We start from the raw sequence: 20956 nt of genomic DNA, 5'->3' as shown, positions 1-20956 counted from the left end.
ATATGGGTGTCCTTGCTGCTCCTCTTCCAATCCAGCTCTGCTTATCTGGGAAAGAAGTAGAAGATGGCCCAAGTGCTTGGGCCCCTGCAACCTCATGGAAGACCCAGAAGCAGCTCCTGCCTCCTGGCTTCAGATCGGCTCAGCTCCAGCTGTTGCAGCCATTTAGGAGTGAACCAGCAGATGGAAGACTTTCTCTCTGTCTCTCCCTCTGTCTGTAACTCTACCTCTCAAATAAACAAATGAAACACTAATAAATAAATAAATGGGGACCTACTCTATCAGATTAAGGAAAGGCAGAAAGCAAGTGTTATACTTAATAACACACGAATGAATTTCCTCCTGAAATCACAAATAAGAAAAGGTTATCTATCATTGCTCTTCAACATTGTATTAGAGATCACAGGCTGTAATAAATCAGAAAAAGAAACAAGCAAAAAAAAAAAACAAATAAAATAATAGATTAGAAAAAAATAGAACAGTCATTATTTGCAGATGTTAATTATGTACATAGAAAATAAAAAAGTAACCTATAGATCAACTATTAAAATTAATTATTAAATTTAGCAAGGTCGGGGACAGCACTGTGGCGTAGCAGATAAAGCTGCTGCCTGCAGCACCAGCCCATATGGGCGCAGTTCAGGTCTCGGCTGCTCCACTTCCAATCCAGCTCTCTGCTGTGGCCTGGGAAGGCAGTAGAAGATGGCCCAAGTCCTTGGGCCCCTGCACCTGCATGGGAAACCTGGAAGAAGCTCCTGGCTCCTGGCTTTGGATAGGCTTAGCTCTGGCTGTTGCAGTCATCTGGACAGCAAACCAGCAGATAAAGACCTCTCTCTGCCTCTGCCTCTCTGCAGCTCTGCCTTTCTAATAAATAAATAAACCTTTAAAAAAAATTAGCAAGGTCACTGAATACAAAGTCACCACACAGATATGTGTGTGTTATGTGCACGAGCAAACACACACCTCTCTTTTTAAAGCAGCAACAGAAAACAAATTTTAAAAATGTCAAAAACTATGAATAAATCTAACAATAGACATGTAAGATTTTGAGAGTGAAAGCTTCAAAACATTACTTATTTTAAATATTTACTTATTTATTTGGAAGGCAGAGAGGGAGGGAGGGAGGGAGGGACTTTCCATTTGCTGGTTCACTCCTCAAATGGTCACAATAGCCAGGGCAGGCCAGGAGCTAGAACGCCTATGTATGTGGAAGGTCAGAAACTCTATCCAAGTCTCCTCCCTCATGGTGGCAGTAACCCAAGACCTGGGCCATCATCTGCTGCCCTGCCAGTCTTATTAGCAGGAAGGTGGATCAGAAGTAGAGCATGCACTCTTCCTGTATGCAGCCTTAGGTGATCTGCAAAAAATGGTTTGCTACTCACTTGACCCAGAAAACCCCACAAAATTATGCAAATCAAGAAATTCAAATCTTTGTGTTCACTTTAAGAACATCCGAGAAACCATCCAGGCCATCAAGGGTACACATTTCCGAAAAGTATACAAAAGATGCCACACTAAAGAACCAATGTGTGCCATTCCATCGGTACAATGCTGGAGTTGGCAGGTGTGCCCAGGCCAACCAGTGGGGTAGACACAGGGTCGGTGGCCCAAGACTGCTGCGTTTCTATTGCACCTGCTTAAAAATGCAGAGTAATGCTGAGCTGAAGGGCCTGCAGGTATTCTCTGGTCACTGAGCACATTCAGTTGCACAAAGCCCCCAGGATGCACCGCGGTCCCTACAGAACCTACGGTAGCATTAACCCACACATGAGCTCCCCATGCCACCCTGAGATGATCCTCACTGAAAAGGAACAAACTGTTCCTAAACCAGAAGAGGAGGTGGCACAGAAGAAAAAGATATCACAGAAGAAACTAAAGAAGCAAAAACTTATGGCTTGGGAATAAATTCAGTATAAAATAAATTTAAATTAAAAGAAAAAAAAAAGAGGGACCAGCACTGTGGCTTAGTGGGTAAGGCCGCCGCCTGCAGTGCCGGCATCCCATATGATCGCCGGTTTGAGTTCCGGCTGCTCCACTTCTGATCCAGCTCTCTGCTATGTCCTGGGAAAGTAGTGGAAGATGGCCCAAGTCCCTGGGCCCCTGCACCCGAGTGCGAGAACCAGAAGAGGCTCCTGGTTCCAGATCGGCTCAGCTCTGGCAGTTGCAGCCTTTTGGGGAGTGAATCAACAGATGGGAGACCTCTCCCTCTTTCTGTCTCTGCCTCTCTGTAACTCTGCCTTTCAAATAAACAAATCTTAAAAAAAAAAAAAAAAAAAAAAAAAAGACGACGATGACGACATAGAGCACACAGGACTTGAACTGGCACTCCAAAATGGAGTTGCAAGTGGCATTGCAAGTGGCAGTTTAAACAGCTACATCACAATGCTGACCCCCTATGGATGTATTAATTCAATCTAAGAACCCATTTTTTCAACAAGGATATTTACCCCCTCACATTTACTAAACTTTTATGGACATGTAAGTGCTAAGTAATTATCACTATTATTTTTAGTATCAATTATATTAGTACAGGGGACCAGTGCTGTGGCACAGTGGGTTAACGCCCTGGCCTGAAGCACAGGCATCCCATATGGGTACCGGTTTGAGTCCCGGCTGCTCTACTTCCTGTCCAGCTCTCTGCTATGGCCTGGGGAAGCAGTAAAGATGGCCCAAGTCCTTGGGCCCCTGCACCCACGTGGGAGACCCAGAAGAAGCTCCTGGCTTCGGATCAGCACAGCTTCAGCCGTTGCAGCCATCTGGGGCGTGAACCATCAGATGAAAGTTCTCTTTCTCTCTCTCCCTCTCTCCCTCTCTCCCTCTCTGCCTCTGCCTCTCCTCTCTCTGCAACTCTTTCAAATAAATAAATAAATCTTTAAAAAATTATATATGTACAGAGTTTATGATATCAATAGTTCTATAAGACTTACAAAAAGAGAAAAGACAGCAGCTCCCCAATAGTCAACCATTCCCATGTCCTACTCTGTAAACAAATTCTACTCTCAAATTTCTCTCTTGACATTTACTTTTATGTTACTCCTACACTTTTGCAGAAGAAAGAAAAAAATTAGTGAACCCAGCTAGCCAAAAGAGAGGTGATATATACTATTAAAACGTCAGAGATGTGGTGAACCACACATGTAGTTACACCAGCTTCAGTTTTCTCACCCTCCCTCACCTGCAACGATCATCTCCCTCACTGAACAAATGCCAGAGCAGCAGTACAATTCTGGCTGAAATCTCCTAGAAGAAGATGACTGAATTAAACCAAGCAAGGGCAGAAAAGCCAGCCAAAACAGAGTTCTGTAATACTTACATTTTTATAACGTTCCTAATCATGGGATCATGGACTCTCTTGGGGTGTGAGGATGCAATTATCTGGTCCTGATTGAACCGGAGGAAAACACTTGTCCTCTGAGACCACGTTGTGTACATGAAAATTGAAGTGTGGGATGTACTGTAACCAAGCTAATAAGGTTTCCAGACCTCAAAAATCTACAAGTCCAGAAAGCTGGCATTGGGAATATGGGGTTTCAATTGCTGGCAGCACTGATGCTAGTATCTTGGTTACTGATGAAGGCCTCTAAGAGGGGCTTGATTATTAAAAGACAAGGATCAGCCAATGTCACAGGCATTAGGGACTCACTATGATTTATTTCTCAGAATACTGATGATATACCATAGACTACCTTGCAGAATTATATCTACAGGCAACTTCAAAAAGTTCATGGAAATGTGTATAGATTTCAAAAAATTTTTTGCACCAAAATAAACTTATTTTTAAATTGTTTTCCATGAGCATTTGGAAGTCCCCTTATATATACATTATAATTAGTAGGTTCTCACTATGGCTTAGATTGGGTCATAGGCGAATATATACCCAATCAGTTCAATGAAATGGGTCCCCCTGGCCCAGGCACTCTAAGCTCAACAAGAGGGAGACACCCAGTTGCCTAGCACAGCGACCTCCTCAGCAGTACATCATCTGTTTGCAACACACAGCTAAAGATGAGCCTGTTAGACCTCACGGAACAGCCCCTAAGATTTCTGCCTGACACCTAAAACCCTCTGCAACTCTTCCTTCCTCTCCTTTCTCCCATCGTAAGGCAAGGACAAGCTGGATCCGGACAAAACTTAAATGACAGATGAAATATAACTAGAATATTAATGTAGCCTCTTTTTTTTTTTTTTTTAAGGATGAAGTAGAAGAAACAACTGTGATCACAGGGAAAGAGAGTATGTGAGAGAAAAAGACTCGAACATATACATTCATAAAAGTAAAATTCACCATGAAGGGAAGAAAGCAAAAATAATGTAAGGGGGAAAATAGAGCATTTGTTCAAAGAAAAGTGACTTACAGTGCTGCAGTGCATTTTCAGTACCAGGAACAATTTTACCATGTTTTGATGGGCCTGGCAATTAGAAATTATCTTTCCTCACTGAGAAACAAGCAAACTCCAGCCTCTGGATTGTAATTTCTCTCCAAATGTAAAATGGGACAAAATAACTAAACTACTTCAAGTTGTTTATTTTGGTAAAATAATTATATATAATTATTGTTGAAGCAAATCTACAATATACCATCTTGATGTTTTCATTTAAATCTGCTGCACACTGAATAACAAAATTAAAATGTCAGTTTCTCAACTGAAGAAACTGCTCAAATCAACAGCCATGTGCTAAACAAAGAGACTCAATTACAGCACATTATAGTTCTAGTTGGGAATGAATACATCAAGCAAAACAACAACAAAAACAAAAACCCTCATTCAGATACCCTGTGTGTGCACATGTACACAGACAAATGAAAAGTCACAATTTCTGCTTCTCTATCTTTATACTCCTCTTCAGGTTTACCTACATCCTCCGTGTTCAGTGCTCCCAAATATGTAAACTAGTCCCAGTTTCTAGCAGAAAAAAAACATTTGTTTTTGCTTCTTCTCATAAAGCTGTTTGTATCTCAATGCATATTTAGGGATCTTATATTGTCGAAATGTAACAGGATGCCTGCACAAGGTGTCCTAGAACTATAAATATACAATATTATGTAATCAGTGAGGTTCACACCTAGGATATCTAGATGGAATGGTTATCCTGAAGCAAGTGAGCAAAAATAAGGAGGCTCAGTCCTGCTGGGAAGAACAGGAAACACTGGAACAGACCTAAAGTAGCTCAGCAGTTGCACAGTAAGAACTGAAAGGAAAGCTCTGGAAGTCATGGAGAGTGATAAATCAAATTTCTCACTTTATTTTCCAATGGCCCTCATATAGACTTCTAGAACAGATTCTGTTCAAAAGCAAGGGAAAGCTTATTTTTCTTAATAAAACTAAAATATCCCTAACCAAAGAATGTTCCTTACACTAATATATGGAGGTATCTCTTACTTGAACATTGAAGTTACTGGAGCAGGGCCACACCCTCTGGGTAAGTGTGGTCTCTCCTAAAGCCATCATTCCCAGCATCCATCCCCCAGAAATGAGGCAGCTCTTCAAAAGGAAATCTAAGCAAAGACATACTCTGGACCTTGCTATCTTGGCTTGTCTGAAGAAAGGTAAATGCCTTGCTTTGTTTACCTGTGGTGGCAGTACCCTGCTGCTGTCTGCCAAATGGACACAGGCCAAGAGATAAGGACATGAGAAAAATGTCTTTGTAAGCCACACTGAATAGTTTCATGTTGCTCTCTATTCATTATCCCCTAGCTTTCAGCAAAACTTGATTTAAATGCCCTAGCCTTGCCTCAGCTGTTCCACTGGCATTAGGGAAAGACGAGCGTGTCCATACTTGGACCAGAGCCTTAAAACAGAGAAAGATGGTAGCAGCAGTGCCTAAACTGAACCCTCAATACACATTAAAGAGGAAGGTTGAAAACAAGAATCCAGCAACAACACTGTACCTCTTAGAGACTGTCCCTGCACTCAATCTTAGTGTCCTAAAGAAAGTGGCAGCCTCCTTATGAATTGTGAATAACAGGCAATGAGACCCATGCAAACTATCAGGTTTCCTTACTTGCCCTCATGGCTAGAAAACTAGCAGGAGAGAGGGTAGGATGGAAAGTATCACCCTAAACCTGTATATATCAAATACATGTTCCTAAACCTGTATATATCAAATACATGAAACTTGTATACCTTAAATAAAATTTAAAAAGAAAGAAAGAAAACTAAGAGTTTAGTACTAATCCCAAATGCTAGCACCTTCCTCAGCTGAACTTAGGGATAACTGGTTTTCTTACTTTCCTCTTTTGCTCATTGGTTCTCATCTCCAATGGCCATGATTTTCAGTCTTACTGATTTTGCTTTTATTTCAAGTTTCCTAAGTCCTTTAGTTTGGGAAAATGGTCAGATTACAAGACAATCAAAGAGTAAACCTTTCTCAAATATAAATTATAATATAGTGCCCATCTTTTATTACTATTACTACTGAGGCAGAGAAACAGAGACAGCATTCCCATCCACCGATTCTCTCTCCAAATGCCTGCAGTGGACCAGGCCAAAGCCCGGAGCTGGAAACAAAAATCCAGGTATCCCACATGGGTGGTAGGAACCCAACTACTTGAGCCAGCACCAGCTGCCTCCTAAGGTCTGTACTACCAGGAAGCTGGAATCAGGTGTGGAGCCATGACTCAAACCCCAATACTCCAATATGGGATGTGGATATCCTAACCAAAGTCTCAACTGCTAAGCCAAACACTGCCCCAGTAGGTCTCACCCTGAAAGCAAGAATCCTAGGGAGACTAGCCTGTATGCTGGTTAAACACAGAAAGCAAGAAAGCTTGAACTACACCTAGAAGGAGAATAGAAACAGAGCTTAGAGATAATCAATTCCAAACTCCTAGCTAATGCAAGAAATTCCTTCCACAGCTTCTCAGGTTATCTCGCCTCTGCCTGAATACTTCCAGTGACAGAGAACATACTACCTTTACAATGTTCCACCTTATGACAGCCATCCATAGAAAGTCCCTTCTAATATTGAGCTGAAATCTGTTTCTCAGTAGACCAATGAAGTTTTTCATTACAAAGACATGTTATTTCCTCTTCCAAAAGACATTCTTTCATATACTTAAATACACAGTAATTCCCATTTATTGACTATCTGCTGGTGTCAGGCTATGTTCTAAGTACTTCAAAAACACTACTGTATGCCACCATCACGATGACTACAAGCCAGTTACATCCATTCACTGAGAAAAACAGTCTAAAAGTGGAATGCACCAATGTTTTGTTCATGGAGCAAACAGTAACATGAAAAGCACTTACCAAGAAAGCCACAGAGAACTGCCTGAGATAGGGATGGGGATATCTTTGAATCAGCAGCCAAAACTGAGGCCAGTGGTGTAAACCCAGGTCCCGCAACAGGAAACTTCCTGCTTTCTACCTCGGTAGGGAACCAAGAGATCAAAGAATACTGCAGAGACAGCACTACCGCCTGAAGGCTAACCTCAATATAACCAGAAAATCACAGACAATTCTGAGTATACATCTCTTTGGTGAAGGGAAAATACAAAGTATGGATTTGCAACACAGTAGGGAAGAATATGCCAGTGAACAGAGCAAGGCTCCAGATCCAACCCAGGACTTCAGGATCAGAATAAATACTCTGAGGGTGGCTTTTTAGGCCAATGGAAGTCAAGAGAAAAAGAGAATGATGTAAAAGGGGAACGCTGATAGTCATTTTATTTGTCTAAAGTTTCCTCCCGGAGCTGGCGCAGTGGCATAGTAGGTTAAGCCTCCACCTGTGGCACTGGCATTCCTATATGGGTGCCAGTTTAAGCCCAGCTGCTCCATTTCCAATCCAGCTCCCTGCGAATGGCCTGGGCAAAGCTGTGGAAGATGGCCCAAGTGCTTGGGCCCCTGCACCCATGTGAGAAACCTGGAAGAAGCTCCTGGCTTCAGATTAGCCCAGCTCAGGTTGTTGCGGCCATTTGGGGAGTGAACCAGCAGATAGAAGACCTTTCTCTCTGTCTCTCCTTCCGTTATAACCCTGCCTCTCAAATAAATAAATAAATCTTAAAAAAAAAAAAAAAGAGTCCTCTTCCATTTCCAACCTTCTCATTTGTTTTTGTTGTAATTTTTATTTATTTATTTGAAAGACAGAAAGGCAGAGAGAAAGAGAGACTGACTTTTCCATTTTCTGGTTCGTATCCCCAAAGACCTTAACAGCCAAGACTGGCCAGGCTGAAGCTGGGCACTCAGTCTGGGGCTATCACAAGAGTGCCAGGAACCCCAATTACCTGAGCCATCAACTGCTGCCTCTCAGGGTTCACGTTAGACGGAGGCTGAAATCAGAAGAGGCGCTGGGAATTGAACCCAGACATTCTGTTGTGGGATGCAACACAACCAACTGCTGCACCAAGCCCTGGTCCTCAGGATCTAGCCTCTTCTCTTTACTGCCTATTCAACAATCCCCATGGCTACCTTCACCTCAAACTCAACGTGTTTGAACCAGAATTCACCTCCCCTTCTTCTCTCACCAAATTCTTTATTAATGAAAGGCATTACTCAGGTGTATAAATCTTGAGAGACATTCTTTTTTCCCTGGAGTAGTCTTAATTTTTAAGATTTATATTATTTACTTGAAATGCAGAGTGAGGATGAAAGAGAGAAAAAAGGGAAGGGAAGGGAGGGGAGAGGAGGGAAAGAAAGGGAAGGGAAAAGAGAAGAACTTCTATCTGCTGGCTCACTCTCCAAATGCTCACAACGGCTATGTATGGGCCAGGCTGAAGCCTGAAGCTAGGAACTCCATCCAGTTCTCCCACATGGGTGGCAGGAGCCCAAGCACTCTAGGGTTACCTTCTGCTGCTTTCTGAGGCACATTAGCAGGCAGCTGGATTGGAAGTAGAGCAGCCAGGACTTGAACAGGCGCTCATATAGGATGCCGGTACTGCAGTTGTACCATAACACCAGCCTCCCTCTTAATTTCTGAACTCTTTTTTAACAGCTAAGATCTACTACCACTTAACAAATATTAACTGAGTACCTATTGTGCATCAGACATGTTCTGTATACTTGAGACACATGAGTGAACAAAAGACAAAAACAAAAGACAGCCACTTTCATGAAGCTTACATTCTAGCTGGCAAGAAGAGACAATAAACATAGTAAATCAGTACTTAGGGTAAGCAAATAAGTAAATACAGGATGTTAGCAAAAAACAGATGCAGAGCGAGGATGACAATTTTTTAAAAGGTAGTCAGGGTAAGCCTCACTCAGAAAAATTATATTTGAGCACAGATTTTTAAACGTCACAAAGCCAACCTCCACTCCATTCCCAGTACTATCAAACCAATTCCAAATCTCCCTAGGTAGCCACCCTGCTCCATTTCCTCTACAGTACAATTAGACATTCTTTTTCCATGTTAAAAAAGCCTGGATGATTTTCAAGGTCCATAATTCTCTAAACCTACCCTTTATTATGACATGAACTTCCACTCCTTCCAATTTAAAAAAAAAAAAAAAAAGATTTATTTATTTGAAAGGCAGAGCTACAGAGAGAGGGAGAGACAGAGAACTTCCATCCACTGGTTCACTTCCCAAATGGCTGCCACAGAATGGGCTGGGCCAGTCCAAGGCCAGGAGCCAGGAACTCCATCTGGGTCTCCCATGTGGATGGCAGGGTTTCAAGTACTTGGCCATCTGCTACTACTTTCCCAGGCACATTAACAGGGAGCTGGAGCAGCGGGGACTCGAACCCATGCCCATATGGGATGCACACATTGCAGGCAGATGCCAGCATTGCAGGCGGCAGCTTAACCCACTGTACCACATGCTGGCCCAACCCTTCCCTTGTAATTCTTCCATACCTAGCATGCCCCTTTTCCACACAAGCCAGCCTCCCCAGCCAGGGAGTGCTTCCCATCCTCCCTTCTTCCACTCTAAACCCTACCCATGCGAGGACACAGAAAGATCAACTTCTAGCACCCCTGCAAAGCAGTCCCTGTGGTTGCTATTACTCGATCAGGAGTCACTGTATTTCTTCAGCATTGCATTTTTAAAAATCCAGTCTGCTTCTTACTTTTTCTTTACTTCCTATCACTTTGATCTCTACTAAATATTTCCCAAGACAGAATGAACTGTTTGTTTTACAAGCTAAAGCTCTTTGCCAACTTGAAAATACTTACTTTTATTAGCTTTAATAAAGCGCTGAAATCAAACAATTGAAAAAATGCATGGAGGAAGGATAAGCCAAAATGTTAATGATGGCTGGTGATAGCTTCTTCTTTTCTCTAGTTCAAATTTTCACCTCCGTTCATGTATCCCTTTTAAAAGACATTTGCTATGAAAACACGTAAGATCAATACAAATAGCAAGTGATCAACAATCATTAGGCACATCTGTCTTAATAATCTGCAATTGCAAAGAAAAGAGCTAAACTGTAATCAAGACAAGTTGAAACAAATTCTCGTTTAAAATAAAAAATCTTCCTGCTAAAGTGCATTTACTGCATATGAAAACAGCATGATATACAGGAAAGAACACACACTCTGAGTGCTCAAATTAAATCTAAGCACTACCATCAACAACAGCATGATCTCAGTTTCCTGGTCTGTAAAACGGAGAGAAGCTCTTCTACTTAAAAACTCTGACAGTCAAAACTAGATCTCTGAGGCCAGCGCTATAGTGTAGCAGGTAAAGTAGCCACGTGTGATGCCAGCATCCCATATGGGCGCCGGTTTGCATTCTAGCTGCTCCACTTCCAATCCAGCTCCTTGATAGTGGCCTGGGAAAGCAGCAGAAGATGGTTCAAGTACTTGGATTACTTGGATCCCTGCCACCCATATGAGACACAGATTAAGCTCTTGGCTCCTGGCTTTAGCCTGGCCCAGCACTGGGTGTTGCAGCCATCTGGGGAGTGAACGAACCAATGGATGGAGGATCTTTCTCCAGCTCTTTTCAAAATAAATAAATCTTAAAACAAAAACACAAGCACACAAAAACTAGATTCCCATCTGAGTAAAATCCTGTTAACTCGGCTTACCCAGACAGATGGAATTAATGGCAATGCACACACATTTGCGTCTAAGCAGAACTGTTAATATACACCTACTTGGAGTAGTTTCTTTGTATAGATAATATAAATGTATTTGATTAAAGAACAAAAGACAAAATACTAACATCTGTGGATAATGTTTAAGAGTTGTGAGCATTTGGAGAGTGAACCAACAGATGGGAGATCTGTCCCTCTGTGACTCCATTTTTCAAATAAAGAAAGAAAAATTGAAGAAAAAGAGTTGAAAAGAATCCTGGATTAGAACCAATATCAACACCTAGAAGTCACATTTGTTTTTAAAGATTAGAGGTCATTCTATATTGCGTGTATTGCCTTCAAAGTGCCAAAAGAAGGGGGAAGCTGAATAAAAAGTCAGATCTGATTTATAAAATTGGAGCCGTAAAGCCAATTACTTACTCCACCAGTGTTCAATTCAAGACAGTGAGGTCTAAGAGGAAAAACCTGCAAGTCAATCAATCATAAGTTCATAAGAAACCTACTAGTATTATTTGTGCTGAAAGCAAAAGCTGAAACTAGATCTAGTTCAGAGTAGCAGTCAAATTTAGCATTTATGACGACTACTTGGATTTGTGACTGAGAAAATTCAGCTGAAAGAAGCATTAAACATCATTCTAAGTATTGGAGTTAGGTTGGGTCAAAAGAGATCATAAATTTGAGAAGTTTCCTCAAGCTAGTTATATGAAACAAAGCATAAAAAGTCCTGAGAAACATGTGGCATGTGCCCTCAATTCCAGAAACAGGAAGCAAAGATGTGCCCCCATCACATGATCTCAAACCACAGTCCATCTGTTCAGAGAACGCTGCATTATGTAAGCCATGGCCAAGAAAGAGCAGCAAAAGGCACACGGTTTGTGGGCGTTTGCAGGGAGCTCTGCGGTTTGAAGAGACATGTTCTCATATCAAAGGGGCCATCCACAGGACAACAGCGCTTTCAAAATGTACCTTATTGCATAGGAACATCTCTGAACACAATACAGTGGTACTGCAAGAATGGGTCTGAGTCGAGATAACTGTTTCAAACCAGGTCTATAACCTTTCAACACAGGTTCCCCCAGAGGAATAAGATTTATCTTCTCTTGGATTTTTTTGATCATGCTTGCTTCCCCATTTAATTTCAAAAACAAAAAATAGTTCATCTAAAATTCTAAACTTCATCAAGGCCTTACACTCCAACTCAATTACAGCCTACTTACTGAAGACAATCTTCCAAACTACTATAAGCCTATTTGACTCAACCAGTACTCTACTTTTATCAGAAATAAAAAAAAAAATTGATCTTTCCTTTTGATGACATTTAACTTACAATTATTTCCCATCCCTTCTACCTTCAGAACTTTTCCCCACAAATTCCATAAAATTTAAGACCAACTTCACTTAGGTAGGTCACTCCATTAACCCTGTTTCTCTTCCCCCTTCCAAGTCCTTCACATTTAAAGCACACACAAGGCACAAGACTGGGAATCAGAACATCCTTGTTCCTTTTCCGGTTCTTCCCTTCGAGATCCTGGGAAATTCACCTAATCTTAGCTGTGCTTTTCCACTTGTAAATTAAAATGACAACACACTCCAACTGTCACCATCAGAAGGCCTGGCCCTGGTGGGCATCCCATGTTATTCTTCCTCACTCATGGAAGAATAATTAAACTCCTCTAATCTAAGTGTGATGAGTAAGGAAACTTTAAGAGAGTTTAAGTCTAAAGTATCCAGGAAGCCTCCGCCAATCACTTCAAGGTAAGCTAATCGTTTCTCTCGTTGAATATTGATGTCTTTCTACAGGGGTGACATTAAAAATACTTAACAACTGGCACTCCAAGGGTACCAACCAATAAGTCTTTTGGAAATTTACCAGTATATAAGTAAGACATTTTTGCATTACTACATGACTATTCAAAGGTGGGCAGGTAGAACTGCTGGCCCATTCTTAAATTCCTTCAAAAAATGTCAAAACAGCATATGTGTATACTCTGTTAATCATAATCAAAACACACATGGCTTAGTGGGACTTGCCATCTGAATAGCTATCTTCGTATTACTAACAACACCAAATAGCAACCTCGACTCAAATACAACTTTCTCATTTCATCTTCACATTCTCATCAATTAGACAAAGTAGGTATCACTCCTGTTTTCTGCATAACTTGTGGTGAAGTTGAGATTAAAAATCCAATCAGATAACCAACTGCGCTTCCTTTACCATAAGTTACAACTTTTCCTGATTACACATAGGAATCTAAGCTAATAATGCACAACTGTACTTACACACAACAGAATAAAAACTAATGGAATGTGTAGTCAAGTGGAACTCACTTAATCAACAAGTATTTGTGCAGAACAGAATATAAAACATAGCGCTAGGTGTTGAGATCATAAAAGAAATAGAAAGCAGAAGCCCTGTCCTCAGGGTGCCTGTACTGTCCCTGAGCACTACACGTAAGTACAGTTAAGTAACTGTAAGTGCTACACAGTCCAGGGACAGAGTTCAAGGAAAATTAAACTAGTACATTAAGTCAGGACCAGAAATTTGTGTCTCCACACCCGTCAAAAAGGGGCAAAATTAATTATGTATTGAAAAGGTTGAACCATCAGGAGTGTCAGTGGGAAAAAGGAAGTCATGGGAACCGAAGGTCTGCAGTAGTGAGAAGTGGGGTGGCTACTCAGAGATGGCCCAACTCAGAGGCCTCGAGCATCATTCTTAGTGCACACACATGGGGCTCCGGTAAGCCCTGGTGAAGTGGCAGGGGAAGACTGGTTGAGCAGCAGCTCACAGGAAAGCCATGACAGAGGAACACTAGAAAGCAACCAGATTTGGAGATCACCGGCAGGACTAGGCTGACGGCTATCCACCAAGGAAGGAGGGGGTACTCGAGGCATCAGCACAAAGAGTCGGACTGTTTGCAAAGAAAAAAAGTCATGAAATTGCAGAAAGGAAGCAAAACAGCATTCTCGCGGGGGTATAATGCAGGCACGGTGGAACTAAGCTGCACTAGGGACAAGGAATCAGCTCTAGAGAAATCCATGTTGGAGAGAGCAGAAGCTGGGCACAGAAATGCAAAACAGATCCCCAGACAATAAGGAAAAACCACCAGTCTTAAAAAGGGAAGCCAAAAAAAAAAAAAAAAAAGAACTCTTGGGTTGCCTCAGAAAGCATGAAGGCACGGACGGAACCCGAACACACCTAAGCAGGGCGCCGGGAAAGTGGGGTGGTCTGGGCTGTGAGTAACCAGCATCCAGGCCAGCTCTGTATTGTACGTGTGCCCACACAGACAGTCAACTCCAGGGCACCACCCAGCAGCGTTCTGTCCCTCCAATTAAGTCGAGTATGTGCTACCCTAGGTGGAAAACAGTGACTGAACTACGTCACTCAAGTTAATAATGGTGTGGAAAGGTTGCCTGCTTGATGCAGAACTGTATCAGTGTATCCCACCTGTCCACAGTTATCTTGCCTCCCTCCTGAGGCCAGGTCAAAACCCTCTGTTTCCTCTAATACAGGCCCATGGCAAGGGACTCAGGAATGTGTCAGGATGTAGAAAGAAGTCAACCTAACACTCAAATTGTGAGGCCAACATCTTAAGGGATGAATACCAACTGCTTGTTAGATGATGGAAAAAGAAAAAATGGGCTGTGCCAGATAGTTGGTGTATGGGTTTTGGAAACTGAGAGAGCTGACAGCAAATCCTAACCTCAGCACTTAGTAACTGGTCCTCACCTCTCTGCAGCTCAGCTTTCCCAACTACCAACGGGGCAAAGGCCAGCAGCCCTTAAGGGTTAGTGGCAGAGACTGGACAATACGCTTTGGCGTGCTTTTTGCATTTGCATCACAGTGGGCTCTTAATAGACAGTAGCTATTAGGATAGCTGGGCACCGGTCTTGAATTTGCTTTTGTTTAACACTTGTTCCATTTCGCTGCATTTTCACCCAAGTTCTCTATTTAGCTTCTATATTTTAGTTCAGTCTCTAACAGAGTTAGGCACTCCACCCTTCGCCAGGGTAGGCACCCACCACCTACTCCAACCTGGTTTAGCGACCAAAAAAGCTGGGCAAACAGTCTCACTTGAAAAGCGGCTACACAGACGTCTGATTCAAGCTGCTAACTGCCACTCAAGAAAAGGAACATCAGGAGCGACGCTCCTTCAAAGAAATAAAAGCGTTTCCATTCAAACACTCCCAACCCCGCGGAGTGAGCAAACGTGCAAGTTTCTACTACGAAAACAATCCGTAGCCTTCTGGCGGCTGGACTCGCTTCAACACTCCCAGACGCACGGAGAGGGAAACAATCCGCGCATCTCGTGCCGCCGCCGCCTCCTCAACACAAAGCTTCGCAGCTCCCCTTGCCAAGCCACCCCGGCCCGAGAGGCAGCCGCTCCCCGCAGGTCGGCTCGGGGTCGCGGCCGGCGCCAAAGCCCGCGCAGCCCTGCCGCCCCGGGGGTCTCCACCACGCGGCGGCCCCTCGCATCGCTCCGGAACGCCCTCGAGGCTCAGGGCTCACAGCCCGCCCGGGAAGCCTCCCCGGACCCCAACTCCGCCCCGGGACTCGGAAGAAGCCCCAGGCCCAGTCCTGCCTGGGGGCAGGGGTGCCCGGAATAAGGCCACGCAGTGACCTGGAGGACGCGCCGGGGCAGCCTGGCTCGGCCGGTCCGGTCCAGCCTCACCCTCCGCCCCTCGCCCACTCACGCCCCAGAGGGCAGCCCCCGACCTCGGACGGCTCCGCCTGACGCCGCCTCTCCTCCGGGGGCCCCCGGAACCCGGGCGGCCTTGGGTTGTCGGCCACGTCCACGCGCACTCGGACACACACCCCCGCCGCTCCTCCGCTGCCCGCCTCAGCTTCGCCTGGCGGCCACCAGTCCCTGAAAGCCCAGCCCGGGCCCCGGCGCCGCCACCTGCGCCCCCGGCCCCGCGCCATGTTTGAGAAAGAGCAGGAGCGAGCCAGAGGCCGGGCCCGGCCCGCGCGCCCCCGCGGCCGCCCGCCTGCCCGCCCGCCGCGCCGGGGCTCACCCGTTGCCCCCGGGAGCAGCGTCGCTGCCGCCGCCAACACGAAGAGGAGCAGCCGCCGGGGACGCGGAGCAGCGGCCGCCGCCTCCATAGTCCCGCTGCCGCCGCCTGTGGCCCGGCCCGGCCCGGCCGCCGCCTCGCCTCAGCAAGCCTCGCCTCGCCCCACCTCCCCCGCCGCCGCGGCGGCCTCGCTCCGGCCCTTTGTAACTGCTCCGGGGACGCGCGCCCATTGGCTGCCGGGCCCCCGCCGGCCCCGCCTCCCCGCCGGCTGCGAGCGGCCCAGCGGGACCAGGCCGGGAGCCCCGCCTGCGGGCCCGCCAGGCGACCAATCCGGGGCAGCGGGCGCCGGCCTCCGGCCACGCCCCACACACTCCCCGGGGGCGGTGCCGCCAGACCCCCCCAGCCGGAGCGAGCTCCGGGTTCCCGAGGCCGGGTGGGGGCTGGCTCTCCCGAGCCCCAGTGGGCGATGGGTGTGTCTGCTTCTGGCTAGCTTTCGAAAAAAGGCTGCGGCCGCTCGCCGCTCTTTTCTTCTGGCCTCCTCTTAGACACCAAAGAGCTGGTCCTGACCCAGCCCCACCCTGGCCCCCCATCCACAGCCCTGCACCTGCAGTCGGTAACACAAGCCGCCCACATCCGCACTGTCGCCGAGCGCTTGCATCCACTTCAGCGTCCCCTCCCCAGACCCACGCCTCAAGTTTCAACATCACCTTTCTCAGTGCCCATCACATGCGACTCATCCTGCTCTTGGCGTACACCCCATACCTAGCCCCCTCCTCAAATTCCAGGCCCAGAAAGTTCTCAGATCTCAATCTTAGATCCCAGAGCCCGAATCCAGACACACACCTCAAATAGCCTCCCTCCAGGTCACGCCCAGAACAGGGACCCAAGCCACTCTCCTACCCTCTTTTCGACTTCCTGATTCAGGTTGGAAAGGGAGAGTCTGCATCCCACCCTCCAAGGAAGGGAATCTCCGCTCTCAGCCCACCGCTCCTCCCGGGCGGAGGGGAGCAATCATCGTTACCTTGAGCTGTCTCTGATTCGCCTGTGTAATAATTCTGAGGTGTCACTGAAAACCCAAATAAACTCCACTACGTTTTCATTCTGAATTCCTAATTTACTGTGAGACGCTCCACCCACCTTCCCTCTGGGATGCCAAAACTAACTCCAGATTTGTAATTCTTCCTGTCAGACTAGTGCCTTCTTCAGACACAAACACAGCCAAGGAGGCTGTGTTACGTAGCACGGAGAATGATTCTCCGAAGGACCTTTTAAGGAGAAAATGTGAATTTTCTGAGCGATTGGAATTTGGAATTAAATAAAGCTTGGTAATCAGAATCAGAACCAGCCGTCTAGTTGGGATTTGCAAATTCCTTGAGAGCTAGTAGGTGAGAATGGTACCCGCCTGAGGAAGTTGGTGAGCTGTGAAGGGGAAGGATGGGGATGTGGGAGCTGGGATCTGAGACCCGCTGGGTTCCTGTCCCTGCAAGGACACTCTAGCAAGTCAGTGAATTCTGTTTGCTGGCTTGTGTTTGTCTATATTTGAAAGGCACAGAGACAGTGACACATACAGAGAGAGATCTCTCAAATGCTGGTTCAACAGCTGGGGCGGAGCCAGACAGAAGCCAGGAGCTGGGAATTCAGTGCGAGTCTCCCATGTGGGTGGCTGGCACCCGAGTACTTCCCAACATCACCTGCTGCCTTGCAGGGCACACATTAGTAGGAGGCTGGATAGGAAGCAGGGACTTGAACACAGGCATTCCCCTGTGGGATATAAGCGTCCCACGCATCAGCTCAACCACTGCACCTGCTGCACCCGCCCCAAAATGTTAAGCTTTCTGAGCTGCCCCCACAGACAGCCTGCTGTCTGGAACTCCAAGTCCACCAGCAGGATGCCATGTCTGCCGGAGGCCGAGCAGGTCCAGAGGGGCTGATGCTGGCAAGCTCCGGCCACAACCTGCTCTCTGGGTTCCAGCTTCTTAATGGAGGCTTGCTGGACCTTGTGACACCTGAGGTCTCTAAACTGCCTTGTTACTGCTCCATTCTCGGTGTCTTGCAAGGTTTTTCACTGAATGAGTGAATTATTCATCATTTTCTTTGGCCATTAGGTTTCTCATCTCTAAAACGTAAACAATGAAAGTACCCACCCCATTTATAAAAAGAGGGATTGGGTCACATGTGTGGGGCCCCTTAAATGATGTAATGCGCCTGGAATGCAGTAAATATTTAGCTAATGCCATTTCCTTTGCCCACCCCCCTCCAGCTCTGTAGGATCCTAATCAGCTCGATGTGCTATGCTCTTGTCTCACAGAGCCCAGGTTAGTCAGCATCCCATTTTCCATGACACATTTTCCATGGACCTGAGAGTGTTCAGTAGGAAACTGAGGAACCGGAAGGAGAAACGGGCTATTTTTAAACTCGATCTTCCTGACATTGGGGGAAAATTCCCATGAGCCACAGATCTGTGAATAAAGTTCATTATCATAATAGAACAATAAATTATAAACCGGCAGTCGTGGTTCGCAGACTTCCGCAGGTCTCCAGATTACCTGGAGAGATTTTAATCCTGCAGACTCCAGGATCTCAGCCTGGCTCCTTTGGAGGAGACCCAGGAATCTGCTCTTGCGATTCTGCAGGAGGCGGCTCCAGGCCCACCTAGGAAAACACCGGTGGACTTAAAAAGCAGTAAATAAAAATGAATGAGCCTACTGCTGTTTGAGAGGAAAGAAGCCCTTGGCTTTGGGGGCCTGCAGACCCAGATAGGAATTCTGGCTTTCCCACTCCATTCATGTGGGTCTATGAACGCTGCTTGATCTCCTGGAGGTGTCACATCCCCTGGTGTTAAGTGGAACAATGACAAGCACTCACATCTGTTGTGAGGTCTAAATGAGGTATCGCACCTAAAGGGTTTGTCATAAATATTAGGTCCCTTCACAGTCCCTGCAGGCTTGCTAAAGGTTTGCACCTGGTTTATTCCAAGATCTTGATTCAAAGGGGGAAAATCTCAGGATGAGTCCCCCAGAAAATCAGCTATAGAGCCAGGACTAGCCACTCACCCCAATGCCTGTCCTTTGCACAATGCTACCTCCCTTCTGGAAGGAAGGAAGGAAGGAAGGAAGGAAGGAAGGAAGGAAGGAAGGAAGGAAGGAAGGAAGGAAGGGAAGGAAAGGAAGGGAAGGGAGGGAGGGAGGGAAGGAGGGGAAGAAGGAAGGAAGGAAGGAGAATTATTTTGTTTGAAAGTCAGAGTTAGAGAAAGGGAGACAGATGTTACATATGCTGGTTCACTCCCCAAATGGCTGCAGTGGCAGGGGGCTGGACCAGGCCAACCCAGGAGCCAGGAACTCCATCCCATTGAGCTATTTTCCACTGCTTTCCTGGGCATGTCGGCAGGGAGCTGGATTGGAAGTGGAGCTCCAGGATTCAAAGCGGTGCTCATATGGGATGCTGGCGTTGCAGGGGGCAGCTTAACCTTGGCAGTTTATGTTGTTGCGCCACAGTACCAGCCCCACATGCTACCTCTTAGCCTTCACGCCAGGACCTCATTTGCTTTTCCTTTTGAATTGTTCCCTTAAGTAAGATGTCCTCTCCAAAACAGGAAGCAGAGATTGCTAGTCGCCTAACCTCTCTCCATTCCTATCTTTGCTTTTTAACAGAATCCTGATTTCTTCTGGGAAAGCAGTTTGCCTAGCCCCCCTCCCCCAAAAAAAGAAAAAACCTCAATTTCTGAGGCTCCTTGAACCCAGGTTTGACCATGTAACAGAGTCTGGCCAGTGAAATGTAAGCAAAAGTCTATTTCGCACATAAGTTGGAGCTTGTGGAAAAGATATTGTTTCCTCATGAAAAATGAGACCTGTTCATCAGATTTCCACTTTTTCTCTATTTGGAGCCCAGCTGCAATGCCTGGAGGTACAGCAGCCATCCTGTGAGCAGAAGGAACAGCTAGAACTAGAGAGAGTTGAAAGAAAAATGGAGAGAGACTAGGTCCTTGATAAATTCTGTGGCAACTACACCAGCTCCAAATTCTTTGAAATTATATGAGAACAACAAGCCACTTCTTTTTGTTATTTTGGTTTTTTTACTTGTTCATTTTAAAAGATTTTATTTATTCATTTGAGAGGTAGAGTTACAGACAGTGAGTGGGAGAGATAGAGAGAAAGGTCTTCCATCTGCTGGTTCACTCCCCAAACAGCCACAACAACCAGAGCTGGGCCAATCTGAAGCCAGGAGCCAGGAGCTTCTTCTGGGTCTCCCACACAGATGCAGGGCCCAAGCACTTAGGCCATCTTCTACTGCTTTCCCAGGCCACAGCAGAGAGCTGGCTCAGAAGAGGAGCAGCCGGGATCAGAACCGGTGCCCATATGGGATGCCGGCAGTGCAGGCGGAGCCTTAAGCTATGGCATCACAGCACCAGCCCCAAGCTGCTGCTTTTTGTGTTAACTTTAGAACACTTCAGTTCTAGCCATGTGCCCAACCTGTCTGTTGTCTGTCTTATTACTGTCTTACTATCTCACCTTGAAGATACTATTGGTTTTCACCTTGATTAGCTACAGCTAAGTCTTGGTGCTGCTGACTGAAGAGCAAATCACCTCAAAACGTAGTGACTTGGAGTAAGAACCATGTGTTACTTTCCATGAGACTGTGGGTAGGCTCAGCTGTTGTCCTGGTCAAGAGCAGCTGAAGCTGCTCTCAGCGGAGCTCGCATATGCACCTGCTGTCAGGTGCCAGGTCAGCTGGAGACCAGACAGATCTATCAGGGTCCAGATCAGCTCCTTCCTGGGCTTGTTAACCTGAGATCCAGGATAAACAGAGAAGATATGCAGACCCACTGAGTTTACTTCTGCTATCCCCCAGATTTGGGCATTAATTAGGCCATGCCAAACTCAAAGGATGAATATATTATGGTGTAGATCTTTTAGTTTTTCATCAAGTGTTCCTGCCTCCTTTTTTCTCCCCAAAGCAAGCCATATTA

General features: G+C 45.8%; 1 protein-coding gene across 3 annotated transcripts in view; it reads right to left on the bottom strand.

The window, feature by feature from the left end:
* The window catches only part of TGFBR1 (transforming growth factor beta receptor 1), a 73213-nt gene extending 57036 nt beyond the window's left edge, over window positions 1–16177 (bottom strand). For 2 of the 3 annotated variants that reach the window (XM_051843628.3, XM_051843640.3), the window contains exon 1: window positions 15994–16177. In XM_051843628.3, coding sequence (XP_051699588.1) covers window positions 15994–16081 — 88 coding nt within the window. In that variant the 5' untranslated portion in view covers window positions 16082–16177. The remainder of the gene's footprint in view (window positions 1–15993) is intronic. The other variant, XM_051843634.3, reaches the window with a different exon arrangement.
* Between the last annotated feature and the right edge of the window lie 4779 nt (window positions 16178–20956).

The sequence above is a fragment of the Oryctolagus cuniculus genome, chromosome 1 (genome assembly GCF_051225735.1).
Source record: "Oryctolagus cuniculus isolate XC-2025 breed Fujian yellow rabbit chromosome 1, ASM5122573v1, whole genome shotgun sequence".
Classification (NCBI taxonomy): Eukaryota; Metazoa; Chordata; class Mammalia; order Lagomorpha; family Leporidae; genus Oryctolagus; species Oryctolagus cuniculus.
This window is presented reverse-complemented; position numbering and strand designations above follow the sequence as displayed.